We start from the raw sequence: 22,099 nt of genomic DNA, 5'->3' as shown, positions 1-22,099 counted from the left end.
ATTAAAGTCTCATCTCAACACACAAAAGGGCTTGGGGGCACAGCAGCAGCAGGGGACCCCCATAACCTAATGAGAGAAAAGGAGCCCCTGTCCACTAACAATACATCATCCCGAGAGGGCACAGGATGAGGCCGTTGATGCTGCTAAAGGACCAAATGCTTCATGGTGGCCAAATCACCAGGACTAGTGCTTATGAGCTTGAGGTGCTGTTTTGAGCTGAGCGGGTGGTCAGGATGAGGCCTGGAGTAGCTCTAGGTAGTAGCTGGTGTCTGTGGTGGAGTTTGGGGGTCTGCACCTTCCCCGCTGCAGCCTTTGTACCAAGGATAATATTTGGTTTCTGCTTGTAAAGCCTGAAGGTGACATGAAAATTAGTGGGGTAGTAAATAAGGAGGAGGACAGGTTATTATTACGGAGTGATCTGAATTGCTTGGTTAAATGGTCACAATTTGAGAAAATGCCCTTTTAATACTGGTAAATGGAGGAGGAATGAAGAAAAACACCGTATCTGTGTGAGGGAGGGATGGGGGTGGGGGTTTGGACATGACCTTTAAGGACCAGCGTGGGCAACAGCATCAGCGTGTGGGGTCTCGGTGGGAGTCTGCAGCCTCTGGCCTTGGGATATAGAAGAAGGGGACTGGAAAGGAGTGATGTGGTCTGCATGCAAGGAGCTGAGCCCACTGCTCCTCCCATGGGGAGGGTCTCCAGGTTGCAAGAGGAGCCTTGTCATTTGAAGTCGGAGGAGTAATTGGAGGACGCTGGTTCTGAGCGTCCTCCAAAAAGCCCATCCGTGAGGCACCGGGAGAGCAAAATGCTTCCAGCCGAGCATCCCATCTGGGAAGGATGGGCTTGGTGGCATCCCATCCATCCTTCACCTCGTTGTGTTCTCCATCCGGGAGGGCAGAGCCGGAGGGAGCACAGGCTCCCTTACCCCTCCGATACCCGTTTCCAGGTAATGGGCTTTTCCATATTTCACCTTCCAGTTAAATAGCCTATGCTGGAGCCTAACTGGCCTCCCCGCGCTAATTGTAAGCAAGCGCACCAATGCAAACCATTCCAATCGAGTGCTAATTTAATTAGAAAGCACCCATTTTAGTTAATTTGTTCGAGAAGATCACTGAAAACTCCTGGAGAGAACAGATGTTCCCCTCTCCCCCGATGAACATTCAGGGGTTTGTAAATGGCTCCACTCAGCCTTGTTTAGGAGAGAAAAGAGGATTTTATAGCTGCAAACGACCCTTTCTGTAAACATTTTACAGCTCTCTGCACGTTTGAGTGACGATAAACCCCTAGCAACTCGGCGGGCTGCAAATTTGCGACCATACGGCTATCATTTTATTGTCATATTTCACGGTCGTAACGTTAATGGAAGATGCTCGCTACAGTCTTTTTTTAACGGCTCCGCTGAGCACGCTCAAACGCTTTGGCTTTGGAGGAATTCGTGGAGGTGCAGCGCTTCTGGGTTTGTTTACAGCTTTCACTTCTGGAGGAATAACTTTGGAAATGCAAATCTCCCCCTTTCTCTGCCGGGCTGGACCTGTGCTTGAGAGCCACCCACAGTGGGGCCTGGGACTGCAAGGATAGGCAACCCTTGGTGCCAGATCCAGGTCCAACCATCCCCAGCTCTTGGAATTTAGGAGAAAACCGGGGCTGCCAACTGTCTGTGTGGATGTGGCCGGTTCCCCTTGGATGTTCTCCATCGCCTGCAGCATCTCCTTTAACACTGCTTCTGACACCAACATTTTGATCCCAAAGTTATTTTGGCAGCCAGGTGAGACAACTGACCCTTTTGATCGGTGTGAACCGGCGGCAGATGCCCTGGAGCCTTCCAGGGAGCTTCAGTGTGGTTGGGGATGGAGGGCTGGGACACAAGGGGGTTGTCCCAGGATGACAGGAGCTGGCATCTGCTGTCAGCTTTGACCTTGGTGGGACTTTTGTCCCACCAGAGGAGTTTGCTCCTCTTGGTAGGGTCATGGAGGAAATGTTTTTGTAGATAAAATACAGGGAACTGGTTTCTCTGCATGGTCACGAACATCTCCTCATACATCCTGTGCTCCAACCCCAACCATCTTGGTGGCATCCACTGAACTGGCTCCAGTATGTCCATGTTATTCTGTACTGGGGAGGCCACAGAACTCCAGGTGTGGTCTCGCAAGTGTTGGATGTTTTCACAGCGCTACCAAATTAGCCCGATCCGGAAAAGCACTGCTAATGAAGCGTTTAGTGCAGACCTCAGTGCTGAACTTGGACTTCATGATAAATCTGAAGCCTTTTGTTTATTGAAGGGAACGATTTTTTATATAATTTAATTTTATTGATCCATCATCCCTTGTGCACTTCCATGGAGAGTCTGGCTCCATCTTCAACCGCCTTTAGGTAACTGAAAACAGTGATTATTTGAGCACAGTTGAAGACAGGGAGTTGAAGACAGCAATTCCCCATTAGTATTCTCTTCTCCAGACAGAAACCCCCCAGTTCTGTCTCCTCCATCCGAGTTACCTTCAGGAGGCATATGAGCCATCTTGGACTTCTCTGAGGATCTTGAGTCCTGGCTGGTGGGGAGCAGAGGTCTTGGACTTCCTGGTGGGGCTTGTTGCCTCTTTTTGGAAAAGACCTTGGCCACGATGAAGTCACAGGCCAATGGCTGCACCTGCAGCTGGTCCATCTCCGTGGCTTCTTCTTTGGGTGGGACCACATCCATGGCTTCTTCTTCAGGTGGGGCCACCTCCATGGCCTCTGGATCTCCCACAACTTGGCTGAGGGCAGCTGTTCTGTCCCACACAGTCTTCCCAGCCTTTCTGCTCCTCCTGTATACGTTTCTCCTCCAGGTTCCCTCCATTGACTTGTCATTGACAGCACCCCCTTTCTGAGCAGGGTCCTACTGGGTCTCCCCCACTGCTGCTGGGGGTATTATGATCAACATTTGTCAGTAGGTTACTGCAAAGGACCTCTCTTCCCCAGAGTCTGGCCTAGGTGCTGGAGAAGCTCTTTCCTGGGCGTCCCAACTTTTGAGGAACCTGCTTGAAGGTCTTGGTGCATCACGGAAAGGGTGGCAATAACTCCTTGACTCAGGAGGAATCATCAGCCCCTTGATTCCAGGGGTTCCTGGTCCCCTCGTGGGTCGCGGGGGCAGGTCAGACTGATGGGAGATGGTTGCAGATCATCAGAGATCTTTGCTCACAGTAATTTTAGCCTCTACAGGCAAGAGCAACTGAAATCTTTATGCAGGAACTTTTGGCAGGATAGTTGTGTTTGATCTCTGCATGCCTCAATTTCCCCATTTGCTGTATTCTAATTCGCAAGAGCTCTGAAGCTTCATTGGTGGTTTGTGGGTGGCTCAGGGAGCTGCAGGGTGGAAACATCCGGGCGGGCTGAGGGAGAGCCAGGGATGAGTTTAGGCATGAGAGGAGCAGATAAACCATCTCCTTTGTGTTTCGGGGGCAGCTACATCATCTCCACGTGGGCGTGTGGCTGCCAGGGTGCTGCATCCCTGTGCCAACGCTGAGGCTGTCGCATGTCACGTGCCATCTGATCACTGATGTGGTGGAGGTGTTGCAACGGAGCGAGCTGGTGCCCTGTGGCCCCCGTGATGGAGATCTCCTAGAGCAGATGCCACGAAGGCTTCTGCCCACAAGAGCTTCACAGAATCCCAGAATCATCAAGATTGGAAAAGACCTTGAAGATCATCCAGTCCAAACATGAACCTCACACTGACCGTTCTCAACTCCACCAGATCCCTCAGCACTGGGTCAACCCGACTCTTCAACCCCTCCAGGGATGGGGACTCCCCCCCTGCCCTGGGCAGCCCATTCCAACGCCCAACAACCCCTTCTGCAAAGAAATCCTTCCTAAGAGCCAGTCTGACCCTGCCCTGGCGCAGCTTGAGGCCATTCCCTCTTGGCCTGCCGCTGGTTCCTTGGCTCAAGAGACTCATCCCCCCTCTCTGCACCCTCCTTTCAGGCAGTTGCAGAGGGCCATGAGGTCTCCCCTCAGCCTCCTCTTCTCCACACTAAACCCCCCCAGTTCCCTCAGCCACTCCTCATAAGACCTGTGCTCCAGCTTCTCCCTCTCCACCCGTTCCTCCACTGGCTCTTCATTCTGCTCTGGCAGCTGATCGACTTGGGATGCACGTGGCAGGACCTTTTCCTCAGTGCCTGTGGAGATGTCACCAGTGTGTACGGGATGACCATGCAGTCACCTTCCTTCCCCTGCAGCCCTGGGCCATTTTCAGGTCCAAGTCCAGCCCTTAGTATCATAAGATGGAAAGGACCCAGGGAGGTCATGGAGTCCCACCTCCTGCTTCAACCTGGCCAACCTCAACAATAAGGTCCAGCTCATCATGTCTCTGCCTGTGATGGCTGAGAAGTCAAGGACATGTGACTGGGGATGTGTCCCTTGGCAGAACCTCTTAGGAGGCAGGTAGGAGATGGTTGGACTAGATTTTAATGGTTGGACTAAATGATCTTCAAGGTCTTTTCCAACCTCAATGATTCTGCGATTCTGTGAGATAGCAGGAGTAGGGGGAGGCACTTTGACAGGTTGAATAGGCTGAATAGGCTGCCCAGGGAGGTGGTGGAGTCACCATCCCTGGATGTGTTTAAGGGTCATTTAGATGAGCTGTTGGGAGATATGGTGTAGGGGAGAACTTTGTAGAGTTGGGCTGATGGTTGGACTTGATGATCCCAAGGGTCTTTTCCAACCCGAATGATTCTGTGATTCTGTGATGCTCATGGTGAGAGCTCATGGGAGTTACAGGATCTCCCAGATCCTCAACAGATGATACCAAGGGGACAAGGACAAGCTAAGGAGAGGAAGGGCAGCAGGACACCAAGCCCTGAAGTCTTCAAGGAAAAGAAAAGGGAGTTAGGAGCATGCTTGATGTACCTTGCTGTCCTTAAATCAGCCTTCCCATCACCGCCTTCCCCTCAGGTCTTCTGCTCTCGTAGGATAAATTAGCAGGGTCCAGACAGGGAGCAGGAAATCTCCATCTTCCTTCCTGATGGTGCCCATGAACCCTCCCTGTCTCACGCACAGCTCATCAGCCAGGAGGACTCCAGGGCAGCATGGAGCTTGACGGTACCTTCCCAACTCTTCTCCTGGTGTTTGGCAGATCTTTCTTGTCGTGGAGAGGATGATCCATGCACCTGACAGGTGGTGATGGGATGTTCCCATGGACACCCTGCTCTTCCCTTTTCTGTGTTCTCCTGCTGCAGACTGATCCTTCCCTCGCCAGCCCCCCAGCCAACGCACGCTCCGTCGGGCATGCAGGGAGAGTTTAATTAGAGAGCATCAAGACTCTTTCATAACTGAATTAACAAACCTCTAATAGAATTGCTTTTTCTAATGCAAAAATCTATCGGCTGCACCCATCCCTTGAGCAGGACATCACGTATCAGTCTAATTGGTTTCCTGTTAACGGGCCGGATCTGCTCGGGTCGTTAGCAATTGCATCTTCTCCTGAGTCAGCAGGTCCTTGTGGGTTTGGGGGCTGTTTGGTGGGGGTCTCTGTAGTGGTTTAGGTTGCTTTCACACACCCTGGATACTGGTTTCAGACATTTTCTTGGTCATGGGTGCTTCCTTCCCAGCCTGGAGAGACAGGTGGGCTGGTGCACAGGGTGGTGGACCTCACAGAAGTACCTCACCCTGGTGGGCCTTGCCCATCCCTCTGCAGGCCGTGTCTCCCACCCCTCCACCCTCCATTCTTCCATCTCCACCCCCTACTAAACCCCTGCTCCTGCTGCAGGACACCCTCAGGCCTGGGGGACCGTCAGACTTGGGTGTTGTTGAAGGCTGGGGTTGAATCTCCTCAACTCTTGGTGGCTTTGGGAAGGTCCAAAAGTAAGAAACATTACTGCCGTTTAATTTCCTTATTGCAAAGTGGCCAATTTAGTTGAAACTTCCAGTAAACCCGATGAGTGCTGTGAGTTTTCCTAATTGGGCTCTCGCTTTGAATCAGCATCATCGTTTCTTAGCCCAACAAAAGGCTGTCAAAAATACTCTTCTCTGATTTACTTACTGCCTGGACCGAGCCACCTGCACGTTTCCAATCCTCTTCCCTGATCGATTTGCAGGCAACTTTCAGACCTGCCAAGTCTCACTCCTTTGCCAGAACTGAAATCTACTTCTTCCATATTAATTTTTTACCCGTTTTTTAGGGTCTCGCCCACCTGCAGCAGAGGGTCTGGAGACCAGGGCTTTTAGACTTGGCTCAGGATTTCTGAAGACCCCTCTTGTTCAACTTGCTGCCACTTGGCAGTTGTGTTGTTCCCCCCCTGGAATTATTTAATAACCTAAAAACTGGAGATGGGAGAGCCCTCCGAGATGGTGAAATCCCCCCTTCTTCAGGATAAGCTTCAGTAAAGGACGAACGTGGTGTTCACCATATGTCATCATGGCCACGTCAACGTGTACCACCACACCACAAAGCACCTCTGCCGTACCCCTCTCCCATCGCTGCAGCTCAGGGCTGGTTTTCTGGTTGCTTTTATCCTCTGAAAATCAGGAATTAAGGAGAAAAAACATGAAAAGGATGGCCTGGCACAGATGTCCTGCTCTGCAAGTGTGGCAGGAGATGGGCACTACGGTGGGACATCTCCCCCAGCATGTCTCCGCTTCAAACATCCTGGTTAGGAAGCAAGAAAACATCTGAGCATTTTTTCTTCTGGACAAAGCTTCTCACGACATCCCAGCCTTGATGTTTCCCTCACTTGAGGGGCAGAAGGTTGGGGTAGAACAGCAGCAGGGGGTGTTTTTGGTGGAGGTTGTTTCCGCGGGTGGATTTAGTGCAGGATCGAGCCGAGGAGATCCAGCCCCCCCAGCTGATTTTTCCGTATGAAAAATCATTTGCGGAAAAGTCTGGGGCTTAGCCCTTGCTACTGGCCTTTCCATCTCACCTTTTGTTCTTGGGCTTTATTAAAAAATAATAATCATTTTAATTTATTAAAAAAAGTCATCTCCCAGCCTAAGTTTCTCCGGGAGCTGACTGAGCCAAGCGTTTTCGCTGCGAAAGAAAAAGCTGTTTCCAAGGCAGATTCAGCCTCTGGCCTCCCCTGAAGCAGCTGGGAAGGGGTTAAGGGATATTTTTCCTTTGGGAATGGGGGAAAAAATTGGGTGTGGGGGGGATTCCTCCTCACAGTGTTAAACCTTGAGCATCCGGCAGGAAGATGCTGGGATGCGTCTCAGTGCTTCGAGCTGTCGGGTAGAAACTTTTGCATCCCCTTTGCTGTATTAATAACCAGAGCGTTAGCTGGCTGGCTGTTAAAACAGCTAATTGCAGCCACCTCGTTAGCCCACTCTCCTTTGGGAATGGGATTATGTTTTTCATTTGAGACCATTTCCCACTGGGTCAGCTCTCGGGGAGGAGCGGGGCGGCTGTGCGTACCGTGCTCTATGCAAAGCCCCTTCCTGGAGCCCAGCTGGATGCAGGAGAGGACAAAAACCCCCTTGGCAACATTGGGAGAGCAATGGAGATGAAACATCCCATCAGGCTGGAGGTTGGTTGGGAAGGGAAAGCATCAATATAACTGGCTTTCCCTCCGACAGAGCTTTTTATAGCTGGATGGTGGAGTTTGGAAAGCTGTGAGCGAGCCATCTTCCCCTACATCCCCTGGCTTTGGGGCTTGGGCATCTTCCATGGTGATTTGGGGCATCTCCAGCCACTTTCCCTCTCCGCAGCTGCCTCCCAGCCTCGCAGCGGGGCAAGAGAAGCAATTTTTTAAACCCTCAGCGATCAGGAGCGGTGAGCAGGGAGAGGATTTGGGGACAAGGACCAGACCCACCTCCTTTTATCCTCCATCCAAGAGGATTCCCCACCTTTAAATCCCTTTAAATCCTGCTGTATCAGAGTCTGGATGAAAGAAATTTTGTTTTAACTTTCCCGTTGGGTGCAGCTGGAGCTGCTCGGCTCGGCAGCGTCTGGGGGAAGGCCAGGTTTTATTGAAAAATATAATGGTGCCACCTGAAGTGTGATTTACTGCACTGTCCACTCCTCGGACTTGATAATATATTTCTATTAGATTTCCTTCTTTTCCCTTCCTTCTCCTTGTGAAGAGTGGCAAGTTTCTCTGTCTGCCTGACACCTTCTTAGGCTTAGGCAAAATAAATGTTGATTTTCATCAGAAGGAAGAGCGCTGGAAGTCCTAATTCTCCAGCGAGGCTGACAAGCTCAGCAAAAGGCGCCCGGCTTTCGATGGAGAGCTCGTGATCCAGCCCCGGTTCTTCTCTTTGGAAGCAGTTCAATCATCGTAATGAAAAAGGGGTTTCTTAGCCCGGCTTTCGCTAACTAGAAATTATATACCTGGTTCCTGGAAGATGGATTGTGTGGCTGCTGAAATGCACAGAAGGAAGAGGGAGGGGGGAGAGAGTGAAGGCGCGCGATGCGACCCAAGATTGATCACGCCATTTGCAGGATCTCCCATGCACAAAAGCGGAAAATATATTTTCGTTTGCTGGAGTGGGTGAAGTGACACCCCTGTTTTCTCTGGGTCCCCACCCCCAGCTTTCACGACAGGGTGTTTCGGGATACGGCGTTTGCCCATCCCTGTCTGCTCCCCACGGGGTGAAGCATCCACTGCTCCAGAAGCAGCATCTCTTCCCTCCATCTGAGGTGAAAAACTGGACTGGTTTAGTCCTTTTACAACCTATTTTGGGTTTATTTCCTTATTGCCCTCCTCGGAATACGTTTGAAATCAGGCATGGATGCTCTGAAGGCATCTTGGCTCCATACAACTCCGTAACGAAGTCGGGAAGCTAATTACGGTCGATTTAAAAATCACCTTGTTTTTTTATCTCCCCCCAAAAAATAGAAATCTATATTTCTACTTCTGTAATCATATTTACTTTGAATTGCAAAGCACGTGTATCGTGCCACTGCGTGGATATTAGCTAGTGAAGTTTTTTCCAGCTTGTTCAGGGGGAGTTGAGCCATTTCCATCATTCCCATGGCACCACGGCCGCGGTTGCTGGTGGGGCAGGATTCAGGAGATGCTGATTTTGACCCCCTTGGGCTTGATGAGCAGTGGCTCTGCAGGACCCTAATTACAGCGAACGGGGCAGGATTTGGAAATCCCAGGCTGGGGAAAGCACCTGGCTCGATGCAAAAGGGATACCTGAGGTCATCTGGAAAATTAGGAGGGTGGTCAGAGGCTGAGCGGGGTCTGCTCGGTGTCGCCATGCCCCTAAGCCAAATTCGGCTGCGTTGCCAGTGACTAATAGCTGAGTCCCTCGTGGCTGCTGTGCAGCCCTCTGATGTATGGGTGTTATATTAAGGGTGGAAAGGTGCTAAATGAGCCCTCTTTATTTTACATAAATTAGCTCAAAAGCTATGTATCACTGCCACGACGGCTTAGACTCCAAGCAAGTTTGTTTACCCAAGTTTAAAAGCAAAGAAAAACTCTTGGTGACTCTCCGTTGTTGGATGCTGCATGGGGTCCTCACCCCTCCTGCCTTCCCTGCCCCAAAACCTCCTTCTTCGGGCTTTCAAGGCTGCTCGAAGGTGCCCATGGTCCCCCCTCCATGTTGGGCATCGTCGTGTGGGGATGCAAAGCGCCGGCGCTGGGTTTTTGCAGAACCAGGGCCCGTTGTGCATCTGGAGGGGGTTTGAGCTGGATTCCCTCCATCTTCTCCACAACCTTCTCCTGTAATCCCAAGCAAGAGGGGACTTTTCCCACTAAACCTGATCCCTCAGCAAGCTGTGGGTACTTTTTTCTGGGAAACCTCCTTTTCCCAACCGCATTCATCTCGGCGTCTTCTTGCACAAGTGGCTGCCACTCTTCTGCCCACCACCCACCCGTCTGGTAGGTAGAACCCCATAACCACCTCTCCGCATCCTTCAGGGAGGGAAAATAGGAGAAACTGCAGAAAGGTATGTCCGGCATTGAGGTTGAAATGCAGGAAGACTTCATGCCCTCCACCCTGGTCCATGGGATGTGCCTGGACTCATCCTGAAAAGAGGTCAACTCCCAGAGGCTCTTCGCGGAGTTTTGGCTTTATATGAGCATCTGGGACCTTCTCAGGGTTGGAGGACAGTGCTCCAGCAAGCAGAACTCATCACCCAAAGCATCTTGGGGGGATGCTGGGGGTGGCTGAAAGGTTTGGTCCACAAACCTCTCCACTGGCATGGCCAGAGCACTGAGCGTGGTGCTCTGCTCTTCCCTGCTCCAGCCCAGCCCCAGAGCAGGTCATGATGCTCACTTTGTGCTGCCGTTGGAAGGTTTGGCTACTTTTTATTTTCTTTTTTCACCCATAACTTGGGGATTTTGCAGCAGACTTCCTGCTCTGCGGTGGGAAGGGACCTGCGAGTGCCTCCATCCTGTGCTGCTTTCTGGGGATGCTCAGGGATTTGGGGAACCAGCCACCTTCATCCCAGCCATGGCTGAGGGGGACATCAGCTCCAGACTCAACACGTTCCCACCCCAAAGGGACCAACTCTGCACCAAAAGGCTGCGGAAAAGGCCACGGGGCAGCAAGGCCAGGCTGAGCACCAGCTGGGGACACACGAGTCCCCACCAGCGGGCTGGCAGAGCGGTGGGGAAACCACAATCATCACTTCAGGATGAGAGGCACCACATGTAATTAAGGTGGGCTCGTTTATTTTTCGCCATTTGCTCACTAATTAATCCTTCTTGTGGCAGCACCTCTGGGGCAGCTTTTACTCCCTTTTCTCACTATTAAAGCACGAAGCGCCGGGGCCGTGGGAGCAGCGGAGGAGCTCAGGATGCTCCTGCACCCGCATCCCGAGGGATTTCCAAGGTGACCCAAACCAACCTCGATGACTTTCTCCTCTTTTCTTCCTTTCTGCTCCCAGGCAGCATCAAATGGAAGAGAACTTTGCCACTGGCATCCTCGCGGGACTCTGAAAACACCCGTCTGGAGGAGGGTGGCAGAGGTGAGGTTGGTGGGTGCTGCCAGGGCCCATCTCCGGTGTGTTACCCCACCGCAACCGGGCCAGGAGAAGCCCAGGGGTGTCCAGATGTGCCACCCACCTCCCACTATCACTTTTCCTTCCCTCCCTCCAGGAAAACAGCTGCAGATCAAGCCCCGGCTGTGAGCAAGACCCCATCCCACGGCAGCCAACCAGCTCAGGAACCGCAGAGCCGGGCACCACCTGGCACCTACCTCAGGACGCCGCAGCCAGACGCGACACCCCCTTCTCATCTTGTTTTTCCGGGACATCATTTTGGCAAGGAGCCGGGTGGCAGCGTGAGGAAGCACCAACCCGTTCCTGCAGGGAAGCAGCTTTGTTTGAAATATTTTCATTTGCCAATAAATTACTTTTTCAGTCAGTTTATTGAAGGCAAACCCTGCCGCCAGGCTCCTTGTGGGGCTGGGAAGAGGGTCCCATCCCCATCAGTCCTCTCGCAGATTGTGGTTCTGCTGCTGTCCCGGACATGAGGTGACACAGGGGGACCTGAGGAGCTTAATGCCATCACCTGACGTGCTCGATTCCAGGTCAGCCATTATACTGGGGACAAGCATGGCCGGTGGTCACAAGTCACCGTGCCGGGATGTAACGGGGTGTAAATGCCCCCACACAGCTCAACCCCAATCTCTGCATGCCGAGAGCCCACCTGCATCCCTCCCGCTCCATCCCCTTGGTTTTGGGAGGAGATTTCTCGGAGTGGAGCCGTGTGCTGAGAGCATCCCTAGTGGAAACGTGTGTTGGGAGCAGCCTTGAGCTCACACCAACTGCTCTCCCGCTGCCGCCTGCACCCTGACCCCCACCTCTCCCCATCCCAAAGAGAGTTTGATCTCCCTTGGGAGACCCAAACCAGCTCTTTTGGGGTTTTTGGGGGGTCACTCCAAATCCAAGCAGGAGCAAAACACAGGGGGGGACCATTGTGCTGAGCCGGCGCGATGGGTTTTTGCATCCATGGGTACAATTTCCACGGGGATTTCAGGGCGGTGGATGCTGCTCCCCGCCACAGATGTGATTTTAGGGATGACTGCAGGATCTCCCCTTACCAAGAGGTGCTGGGGAGGGTACGGGGGGGTGCTGATTTGCTCCTCAATCACGGGGAAAAGGCATCAGCAGGGAGGTGGGTGAGCGCTGGGGCTCCCTGGGGACCCAGCACCCAGGTGCTGTCGGCGGTGGGGTGGGCAACAGAGCCGCGGGCTCAGGTGCACCGAGGGGCTGATGGCTGCGGTTTTGCGCCCCCCCCCGCCCCGTAACTGGGTGGCAGCGAGTCCCCATGGGATTTTCCCTTCCCCAGGTGAAGGCCCCCCAGAGGAGTCGTCACCCCACATCTGCAGGCTGGGATGCTCCCCCCCTGCCCAGCTCGGGGTCGGGGGGGGTGGGGTTTAGCACCTGGCTCAGGTGACACAGGGCACGAAATGCCACCAAAGGCGCGATGGCATTAACGCCTGTCACCTCCCTGGGCTCCTGTTTAAGGATACTGCCCGCTGCTGGGGGCGATGTGAGGGGGTTAGTGCCACTTGGAGACCAGTTTGGGGTGTCTGCACCACAGCATCCCCCCAGCCACTGCGAGGACCAGCAGATCCCCCCACCCCGGGGCTGCCCTCATACCCCTGTGTGTGTTCAGCAAGCTGTTTTTTAATAAAAACTTCGTCGTCTCCGTTGATATTAAGTGTCTTTTATTAACCTGTGTGTTTTGATATGTAAATAAACAGTTTCTTCCCCGGGATGCCCCGTCGGAGTGTGTCTTTGCTCTTTTTTTCGTGGCTTTGCTCTTTTTTTCAGCACGAACATCCCCTCAAGGTGCCGGCTGATGCCAGCGGAGGGGCCGCTCTGCTCCCCAAATCTTTCAGCGTTTTTAGTTATTATAACTTTACCCCCCTTACCCAAAAAAGATGTTTCTTCACCTGGTGGTTTCCCCCCAAAAAAATAAAGTCACTAAAAATCGCTCTGGAGGAGACGATGATGCTGCGAGTCCTTGTGTGGGGTGATGGTGGCCGGGAGCTTCTGTGCTTCCGGGGCTCCCTAATGAGCGGGCTAACGGGGATTAAGGCTCGCGCCGCGCTAATTAAGCGAGGCAATGAGTAGCTCGCTGAGAGCCGCGGCTCTGCCGCCCACCGGCGCCGCTGCTCCCTTCCCGGGGAGGATTGTAATTTATTGCTGGTTGTCGTTAAAGCGCTGCTTGGGGGTGATTAATTTCCCGAGCGGGGATAAACGTGGCCCCTGGAGAAGTGTCGCTGAGCCCCGGCGGGTTCCCCCCGCTGCTGCCAACAGCCACGATGCCTCAGTGATGGACCCCGATGGGGGTTTATCCATCCTCCCCGGGACGCTGGGGATGTTGTGGTGGTGGGTACGTGGCTGGGATGTCCTGGGGCCCCAATAAGGATGTGCCTTGGCGGGGAGGGGGGTGGCATGGGGCAGCGTTTCGGGAATGCTATTTTGTGGTGGGTGCTGCTGGCGCGGTTTTTGGTCGCCTGCCAGGGACGCAGGTGCCAGCATCACCCACCAGCTCGCTTTTCTGTGTCATCAGGGTGGCTGTCCCCTGCCCTCCTCCTCCTCCTTGGTGCTCATAGCTGGTCCCACCATGGGCATCAGCCTCTTTGTGTGATTTTTCACAGAATCCCAGAATCATCTGTTCAAGGAAAAGACCTTGAAGCTCTTCCAGTCCAACCATGAACCTCACACTGACCATTCTCAACTCCACCAGATCCCTCAGCGCTGGCTCAACCCGACTCTTCAACCCCTCCAGGGATGGGGACTCCCCCCCTGCCCTGGGCAGCCCATTCCAACGCCCAACAACCGCTTCTGCAAAGAAATCCTTCCTAAGAGCCAGTCTGACCCTGCCCTGGCGCAGCTTGAGGCCATTCCCTCTTGGCCTGCCGCTGGTTCCTTGGCTCAAGAGACTCATCCCCCCTCTCTGCACCCTCCTTTCAGGCAGTTGTAGAGGGCCATGAGGTCTCCCCTCAGCCTCCTCTTCTCCACACTAAACCCCCCCAGTTCCCTCAGCCGCTCCTCGTAAGATTTTTCCCCCTCCCCAAATCATTTCCCACCCTTCTCAGCAAAGCAGCGCCTGGATTCGTGCTGCAGATGCTGGTGGAGCATCACCAAAACGGTCCCACCAGCTCACGGGGTGCGTGGTGGTGGATATCACCCTCACCATGGGCCGATGTTGCAAGCCAGCAGCACCCCAAGCTGGGTGCTGAGCACCATCATCCCATCCTCAACCAACTGGGGAAACTGAGGCAGCGCTCGCACAGGCACCCAGCCCTGCTCGAAGGGTTAAAGGGGCACACGAGCTACCCGCTCTAAAAGTAAAAGGTGACGCCATCCCACTGCCATCCTGTGGCCACCAACCTGGTTATGTCACTCGAGGGCCTGCGAGTAAACTTAGATGACCGGTTCGGTGTGGCGGGGAGGGCTGGGGACATGCCACGGGGCCCGGCCGCGCTCCCCCGCCACTAAAAATACCCAAAGGGGGGGTGTCGTGGGTGAGCGACGGGCCTGTTGGAGCTCAGCCCGTTCCTAATCCCTTTGTGGCTCCAGCTGCTGATGGGGGCCGGGTGCCCCCAAGGTAGGGGAGGAACGTGGTGCCAGGGACAGGGAGGTGGGGCCACATCCTGAACCCCCCCTTTTCCCAGTGCGGGACCCCGACATCCCACTAATTCTGCATTTGGGGTCACACAATTAAGCAAATAGGGGTTAAAAGGGGGTGAAAAGGGTGTTTTGTTCCAAAACATCAAGATGCCCTCTGTGTCCCCCTTTTTTGCCCCCTCCCACAAGTTGGGGGGGGGGGGTCCCTGTTATCCCCTGCCCAAGTTTGAGTTCTCCAATATGGGATATGTGTGTCCCAGGTTTTCCAGCATGGAATAACTTGAGCATCACTGGGGGACACATGTGGGGCTTTGCCTGTATCCGTGACTCTCCCTGGTGGGGGACACAAACCCCCCCATCTGCCCCAACTCAATTTTACCTTGATAGGAGGAGGAAGCTTAAAAAGGGGACAACGAGCACCCTGAACCCTCCAGAGGCCAGAGACAATCGAAGAAATAATGTGGGGTTTTAATTGCTGGTGACACAGCGGGGTAAGGGGTTTTGTCCGCCCTCAAAAAAAAGCTTTTTTGCATTAATTTGGCCTAAATAATCCCTCTTTTTGAATGGTTAATTAGCATCTGTGGAGAGCAGCCTCACCTGAGCGGGGTTGGCCATCAGCTGGGTGAGGGGACAGTCACCCCCCCACACCCCATCCCATGGAGCTGCCTGTGGGGTGCAGCGGGGCAGGATGCGGCCAGACTGGGATATACTGGGATCTGGGTTACATCCTGCAGGGCGCTGGGGATGATCCTGAGCCCTGAGCGGGGATTGCTACGTGGTGGGTGGGGATGAGGCCAGTCATCCCTTGGGATTAGGTGGGACAACTCGCTGGCGACTGCCCCGTGCCTCAGTTTCCCTCAAAACACCTTTAGTGTGGGGAACAGCTGGATGCACAGCTGGAACCGGGCTGCTGCTGCGCCCCATCCCCAGCCTCGGTGAGTGCCCCCACGCTCACCCTGACCCCTGAGCGCTGCCCCTGACCCCGTCCCCGACCCCCCGCCCTGGTGTTAATCCCACCCCTCACCCGGGCACCCCAAACCTCCTCATCCCTCCCGTGCTGCAGCTGCAGCTGCCACGAGGTGGCAGGACTCAGAGCAACGCGGCCGCATCCAGGCCAAGGCCTCATCCTGTGCCGGGCTGAGCACCCCACGACCAGTTTGGGCACTGGTGATGCTGGGATGATGGTCCTCATCCTCGAGCTGGTGATGCTCCTCACCACATGCCAGGGGAGGGTGTCACCTCCTTGAGCCATGAAGCCAGAGGTCCAGGCCCGGTTGGAACACACGGAGGCGGTTTTGGTGCAGGCGGTTGCTCCCCAGGGGAACATCCAAAAAAAATAATAATAATAAAAAATTAAAAAAATAGGTTTTCTGCAAGGATGGTGTGTGTTCCCCATGCCCCAGGGAGAATGCTGGGCTGCTCCTCAATGTCCAAGATGGGGAAGGGGCTGCACCCCAGTGTCATGCCTGGCACACCCTGGGGTCCGAGGCTGTGGTCCCTCAGCCAATTTGGGCTCAATAATCAATAATCCCCTTTCTGGATGTTTCCCGTTTGTTTGGGAGAAAATTAGGATTTCTTTTTTGATTTTTGCCGGCTGTTTCCTCAGCTGGGTTTGGGCCCAGGGGGGATGGTGGGAGCCGCGGGGGTGAAGGCACATGGTGGGTCCGGTGGTACCCGGGGCGGGGGGGGGGGGGTGGGGTGGGGCGGGGAGATGCCTGAGGGGTGGTGCAGGGGGGATGCCCGAGCCCCGTCCCCGCCGAGATTGACAAGCGCCCCGGGGCGTTGCCATGGGGATATGCAAATCATGACGGGAAACCGCCTCTCTGATAGGTGGAAAGAGACTGAACCCGCCTCGGGAGGCGTGGCCGGGCCGCGTTTCCCCCGTATATAAGGCGGCGGGTTCCATTCAGCCGCCCGGCAGCGGCAGCGCCGAGCACGGGCAGCGGTCGGGCAGGGTGCAGGCAGGGGGGTGCAGGCAGGGGGTGCGGCCCCCGTCCCCAGGGCGCCGTGTCCGGGGGGAGGAGGAAGAAGAGGAGGGCAGGAGAAGGCTCCCAGCCAGGGGAGGTGGGGCCGGGGCAGGTGCCAGGGCAGGCAGGAAGGGGCGGGCAGGGCGCTGCCTGCTCCTCGCCATTGGGAACCGGCCGCAGGCAGCGGCGGAACCTGCCCCGCCGAGCCGGGCTGGAGAGCGCCCGGTCCCGCACCCACGGGGCTCCGTTTCCCGGCGGCGCGGGGAGAGAAACCGGCCCGGAGCCCGGCTGCAGCCCGGTGCGGAGCCCCGTCGGAGGCTCCCGGAGCCCGGCTGATCCCGCACCAAAGCCCTGTCGGAGGCTCCCGGAGCCCGGCTGATCCCGCAGCAAAGCCCCGTCGGAGGGTCCTTGAGCCCGGCTGAAGGAAAAGCCCCGTCGGAGGCTCCCGGAGCCCGGCTGAACCTGGGAGCGGAGCCCCGTCGGGGGCAACCGGTTACACCCGCGGCCGAAGCCCCGGAGCCCACTCGGAGGAGGCTCCCGTAGCCCTCGGGCCCCCCAACCCTCGGCGAGCGGCGGTGCCCGGGGGTTCACCCCCCGGTCCCTCCATGGACTGAGATGGCCTCGGAGCTGGCCATGAGCGCGGAGCTGCCCACCAGCCCCCTCGCCATCGAGTACGTGAACGATTTCGACCTGATGAAGTTCGAGGTGAAGAAGGAACCGGCGGAGGCGGAGCGGCTGTGCCACCGGTTGCCCGCCGGCTCCCTCTCCTCCACCCCGCTCAGCACGCCCTGCTCCTCCGTGCCTTCCTCGCCCAGTTTCTGCGCTCCTAGTCCCGGTGGGCAACCGGCCCCCGGCCCCCCAACTACCACCGCCGCCTCCCTGGGCTCCAAACCTCAGCTGGAGGAGCTGTACTGGATGTCGGGTTACCAGCATCACCTCAACCCCGAAGCTCTCAACCTGACGCCGGAGGACGCGGTGGAGGCGTTGATCGGTGCCCCTCACCATCATCATCATCACCATCAAGGTTACGAGCCTTTCCGACCTCAGCCCTTCGGTGGTGAGGAGCTACCCCCGGCCGCCCATCACCATCCCGGCCATCACCATCATCATCATCACCACCTGCGCTTGGAGGACCGCTTCTCCGACGATCAGTTGGTGAGTATGTCGGTGCGGGAGCTCAACCGGCAGCTGAGGGGCTTCAGCAAGGAGGAGGTGATCCGCCTCAAGCAGAAGAGGAGGACCTTGAAGAACCGAGGCTACGCTCAATCCTGCCGTTACAAGCGGGTCCAGCAACGACACATCTTGGAGAACGAGAAATGTCAACTCCAGAGCCAGGTGGAGCAGCTCAAGCAGGAGGTGACCCGCTTGGCCAAGGAAAGGGATCTGTACAAAGAAAAATATGAGAAGTTAGCCGGCCGGGGCTTCCCAAGGGAGCCCTCCCCATCCGCCGCCCCCAAACCCACCGCCGACTTCTTCATGTGAGCCGCAAACCCGGGGGGGGGGTGGGGGTGGTGGAGGGGTCCCCCATTTCCCCCCCCCCCCCCCCTCCATGTAGGGAGAGCAAACCCTCTGCTTGTATAAAAAAAAAATTTTTTTTTCTTTTCCCCCCACTGAAATTTTTGGGAGGGGAAGTTGAACCCCCCCCACACCTCACCCCCGCACACACACCCACCCATCGGGACTCGAGAGGGGGGTCCCGGGGCGCCGGGGGGGGGGGACCCGGAGCCAGCCTGCATGCGGGACGTGTACGGCGCGCCGCCCCCCCCTCCCCCGGAGCATCAGCGCCATCCAGGTGGATTCCCCCCCCCCCCCTTTCCCCCTCCTTATCCTGCGTGTTTTACCCCTGATTTTATTATTTTTCCTTTCGAGGGGTCTCCACGGATCATCCAGGGGGGGCCCCGGCAGCGCTGCGCCCTGCCCGGCCCCGCCGCCCGCACCCCCCTCCCGGCCGGCAAACCTGAGCCACATTTAACTTATTCACCCTTGTAAATATGTAGAAATTAGTTAGTTTTCTGCCTTTTTTTTTTTTTCCTTGAGCCTATATTTTGCTTGGTGATTTACGAAAAAAAAAAAACCAAAATCCTTTAGAAAAGAAAAAAAAAAATACACGAGTCTTAAAAGTTTGTATGTAATAGCATGCAAATAATATCCGAGTTAATTTAACGATGTTGGGAAGAAGCCGAATGCACTATATACAGGAATCAATTGGGTTAAATAATACTGTTTTATAGAGATTTAAAATTATCTATGCTCTTAAAAATAGTGGGGGGGAGAGGTAACAATTCTACGGTGACCTGAAAGGCAATATAGTAATATATGGACTGCAAACGGTTGGCTGCTATCTCACTATGCACCAGATTTATTTATTAACCCTCGGGAAACGGAATATTATTTTAACCTCGATGTTGAAAGAAGGAAAGAAAAATGCACATTATTTCTTGCGCAAAAAAAAAAAAAAAAGAAAATAATAATAATTCGTGCAATTGTGCTTGGAGCGAAAGCGGGGCTGATCCTGCGCGGAGGAGCGGGGTTTTTTTTAACAAGTTGCTTATTTAAAAAAGAAAAACCATAAAAAAAAAAAATCTTGGGGAAAACACAAGGGTCTTGCGGACAAAGCGAGCTTGGGAGCCTGGTGCATTTTAGGTACTGATCGTGCGAAGCGTTTTTAACGACCTGTTGTTTCGATTTGTGACGGTTTTAACGATGTTGCATCAAGATAAAAACTTATATTCAACTAGAGCCTGGGTCGGGTTTTCTCTCAACTGGGGGGTCCCGCAGCATCGCCTTTTCGTTTTGGAGGTTGCTGCTGCTTCTCTGAGTCCTGGTACCGATGCAAAAACCCTCCCCGAGCTCCGGCCGGGCCAGGGGTCGCGGCGTGGGGGGCTCACAGGGATAAATCCGGCGCTGACCAGCACTTGCGAGCCAGGGACCACCATCGACTCTGCCCCGCTGAACTCTGGCTTTTCACTTTTTCTGCCTTTTTTTTTAATTTTTTTTTTTTCCAGCCGGGTACTGTGGTTTTTTTTTCCCCGGCCGGAGGGTCCCAAGGCGCCCCGGAGACCTTCGTCCCCGTGGCTGCCGAAAAGTCACCTTCGCCCCAGCCTGGATCCAGTTTGGTCCCAGCTTGTCCGACACCATCCCAGTGAGCTACTGGCTTGATATTAAACGGTAATAAATGATTTTTCTGTCCCCTTTTGGCTTTTCCCTTTTGAGTTCTTATAATAAAGGAGGAGGGGGGTGGTGGTGGAAAGAAACCACAAACCAAACACACGCCTTCCCTAAAGGAAAGCTTTAGGGTTGGTATTTTTGCAACTGTTTTGGGGTTTTTGGGGACTGTTTGCAGGGACGTATCTCCCCGGCAGCTTTGTTCCACGCTGCTGGGAAGCCCAAGCACGGCCGCCCCGCTCGCAGTTTTCCCCGGCTGTGCCACGGTCGGTGGGGCAATTTGCGACACAGCCCTTGGTCCAACATGTTTCTGAGTGTTTTATATATTTTTTTATATATATATATATTTTTTCCCTCCTATATTTGTGCACAGGCTCGGCCATGGCAGGTCCCCAGCCGGGAGCTGCCCCGACACGTTGGCTGCAGCGTGTTTTCTCCTGCCGCCCCCCATAAATCACCGCTGTGCTGATGCACCCCCCTGAGACCGGCTGTCCCTGGGCTTTATAGGGTGCCTGTGGCCTTAGGACCCTCTGATTCTGCCTCCCCTGCACCCCCAGCCCTCACCCCGTCTTTTCTTCAGCCGCTTTGGACTTGTTGGTGTCTTATTTTGTGTCCAGAGGGGTTTTGAGCAGCCCGAGCTCGGCGTGATATCGGGCTTAGTTTTTTGAGCTGGGGTGCTTGGAGGGACCCCTGCCCCATGCCTGATGCACCAGGGCTGGGCAGAAAGTGGGGGACTGGTGAGGGGGATTTACCCCCTATTCCTATTTTTATTTAGATCCGGGGAAGCTTTGTAAACCTGGCTCTAAATAAAAATAACCCGTCCTGCTGCCTGCGCAGCCTCTCGCGGGACGTTGCCGCCTCTGCCTGTTTTTTTGGGGGTGAATCACAACTCCCCGGTGGGTTAATCCCCAACTTTTTCTCCCCCCTTTGGCAGTTTTTTTGGAGGGGAGAGCGCTTCTAGCTGCCTGCTCTGACTAAATAAGGAGAGTTTGGGGAGGAGAAAAAGGGGTTTGGGGCCAGTGCGTTCCCCAAACCATCCCGGGGACCTTGGTCCCCCCCATCTATTTTCTTGCGCCCCAATCCTGATGTGGTCTGTTCTCCCTGTGGGCATGTCCCGTGTGTCCCCAAGGGCCGGTACCCCCTTTCCCAGCTATGCCGGGGCTGGCTGGAGGAGCAGAGCTGCCTTTGGGGCTGTGGGGGGTTTTGGGGGGAGCGCTGCACCCCAAGGTCCAGCGTGATGCTCCGTGATGCCCGTGGGGCAGCTGCGATCGCCTCCTGCCCCGTGATGCCTTTCCCCACCGCCTCGGCGGAGCGAAGCTTTTCCCTGATTTTTCCCTGTTCCTTGGTGCCCAGCACCACTTGGCCGTTCCATCCCCCTCCTCTTTAATTTTTTTTTTTTCTGGGGTGCAGGAAGCTGGGCAAGGTACAACCTGGTTCTTACGGTGTTGCTGCTCCTGGAGCAAATTATTTTGGTGATGGTGGTGTTACTCCTTCCCCTTCATCCCCAATCCTCCAAGGGCAGTTTTGGGCAGGGGAGCAGGGATGTGACCTCCAACTCCTTACCCTGCTGTGATTTTTTTTTTTTTTTTTTTTCTGTTCCCTACTAATTTATTTTTTTCCAGCACCTCCTGGAAATCTCCCGAGCAGGGGAAGAGCCAGAGCAGGGCATGGGGAATTACTGCCACCCGTTAATAGTGATCCTCCCTGGGGGACCCCATCCCACAGCAGCTCCCTGGGGAGATTTGGGGGCAGAATTGCAGAGTTGGGGTGCAGTCAGGGACCCCCCCCTCAGTGCTCTCATCACCCTGACTTGCTCTGGGCTGCTCAAGCTCCCAGTGCTGCCTGGGGGTGGCTGTCCTGGATCCGGCCATGCTCCTGTTTGGTGAATAAATAATAAAAACTAAAGCGGTTTATGCCTGAATGGGGCTGGTTTATGACTTGTCTCCTCACTGGGGCTGGGAGGGCTGACCCCCCTCCCTGCACTGTGGGCTGAGAAGGGGGTGTCTGGGTGCTCCCTACATGGTTTTGCAGCGTTTTTTTTGGGGGTGGCTGCACTATGTTGACCTTTGCGGCAGGACCCTGGGTTTGCGCAGTGTCGCGGGGCTGCGTCTGCGTGGTCAGAGCGTGTTGGCACATGTTTTGGGCTGGGGGGGGGGGTGTTGTGGGATGGGGTGACATGTCAGCGTGTCACCCGCATAGCGTGCCGCAGGGCTGCGGATGTTTGTGGGGTGCCACATCTGCATGTTACAAGAGGGTGTGTGGATTTTGGGGTTGCTCTGACCTCTTTTTAAAGCTTTTTTTTTTAAATCATTTTTCCCGATCTCTGAGCAGGGCTGGAGCCCCCTTCCCCAAGCGGTTGCTGCTTTTTGGGGTCTGCAGGGGGTTGCAGGACCTCAGGCCACCCCACACTCCCTCCTGTTAGGATCTGCAGCTCCTGCACCCATCCTGGCCATCCCCTGCACCCCAG

At 54.9% G+C, this 22,099-nt stretch overlaps 2 protein-coding genes across 4 annotated transcripts in view; both read left to right on the top strand.

The window, feature by feature from the left end:
• Nucleotides 1-12,647, top strand: part of ZC3H3 (zinc finger CCCH-type containing 3) — a 202,052-nt gene extending 189,405 nt beyond the window's left edge. For 2 of the 3 annotated variants that reach the window (XR_012631543.1, XM_074889093.1), the window contains 2 exons: nucleotides 10,802-10,882; nucleotides 11,013-12,647. Coding sequence is in view for 1 of the 3 variants with exons in the window: in XM_074889093.1 (XP_074745194.1) it covers nucleotides 10,802-10,882; nucleotides 11,013-11,044 (113 nt within the window). In the remaining 2 variants the exon portion in view is untranslated. Of the gene's footprint in view, nucleotides 1-705; nucleotides 3,645-10,801; nucleotides 10,883-11,012 lie in introns of those variants that run through there. The other variant, XM_074889078.1, reaches the window with a different exon arrangement.
• A 3,818-nt stretch (nucleotides 12,648-16,465) lies between these two features.
• On the top strand, nucleotides 16,466-19,206 carry MAFA (MAF bZIP transcription factor A). The gene is made up of 2 exons (XM_074889065.1): nucleotides 16,466-16,784; nucleotides 16,828-19,206. Exon 2 carries the CDS (start codon nucleotides 17,083-17,085, stop codon nucleotides 17,947-17,949), a length of 867 nt encoding a protein of 288 aa, XP_074745166.1. The 5' UTR covers nucleotides 16,466-16,784; nucleotides 16,828-17,082; the 3' UTR covers nucleotides 17,950-19,206.
• The last annotated feature ends 2,893 nt before the right edge of the window (nucleotides 19,207-22,099 follow it).

The sequence above is a fragment of the Strix uralensis genome, chromosome 1 (assembly GCF_047716275.1).
Source record: "Strix uralensis isolate ZFMK-TIS-50842 chromosome 1, bStrUra1, whole genome shotgun sequence".
NCBI lineage: Eukaryota > Metazoa > Chordata > Aves > Strigiformes > Strigidae > Strix > Strix uralensis.
The sequence above is the reverse complement of the archived record's forward strand: the minus strand, read 5'-3'. Positions and strand labels throughout refer to the sequence as shown.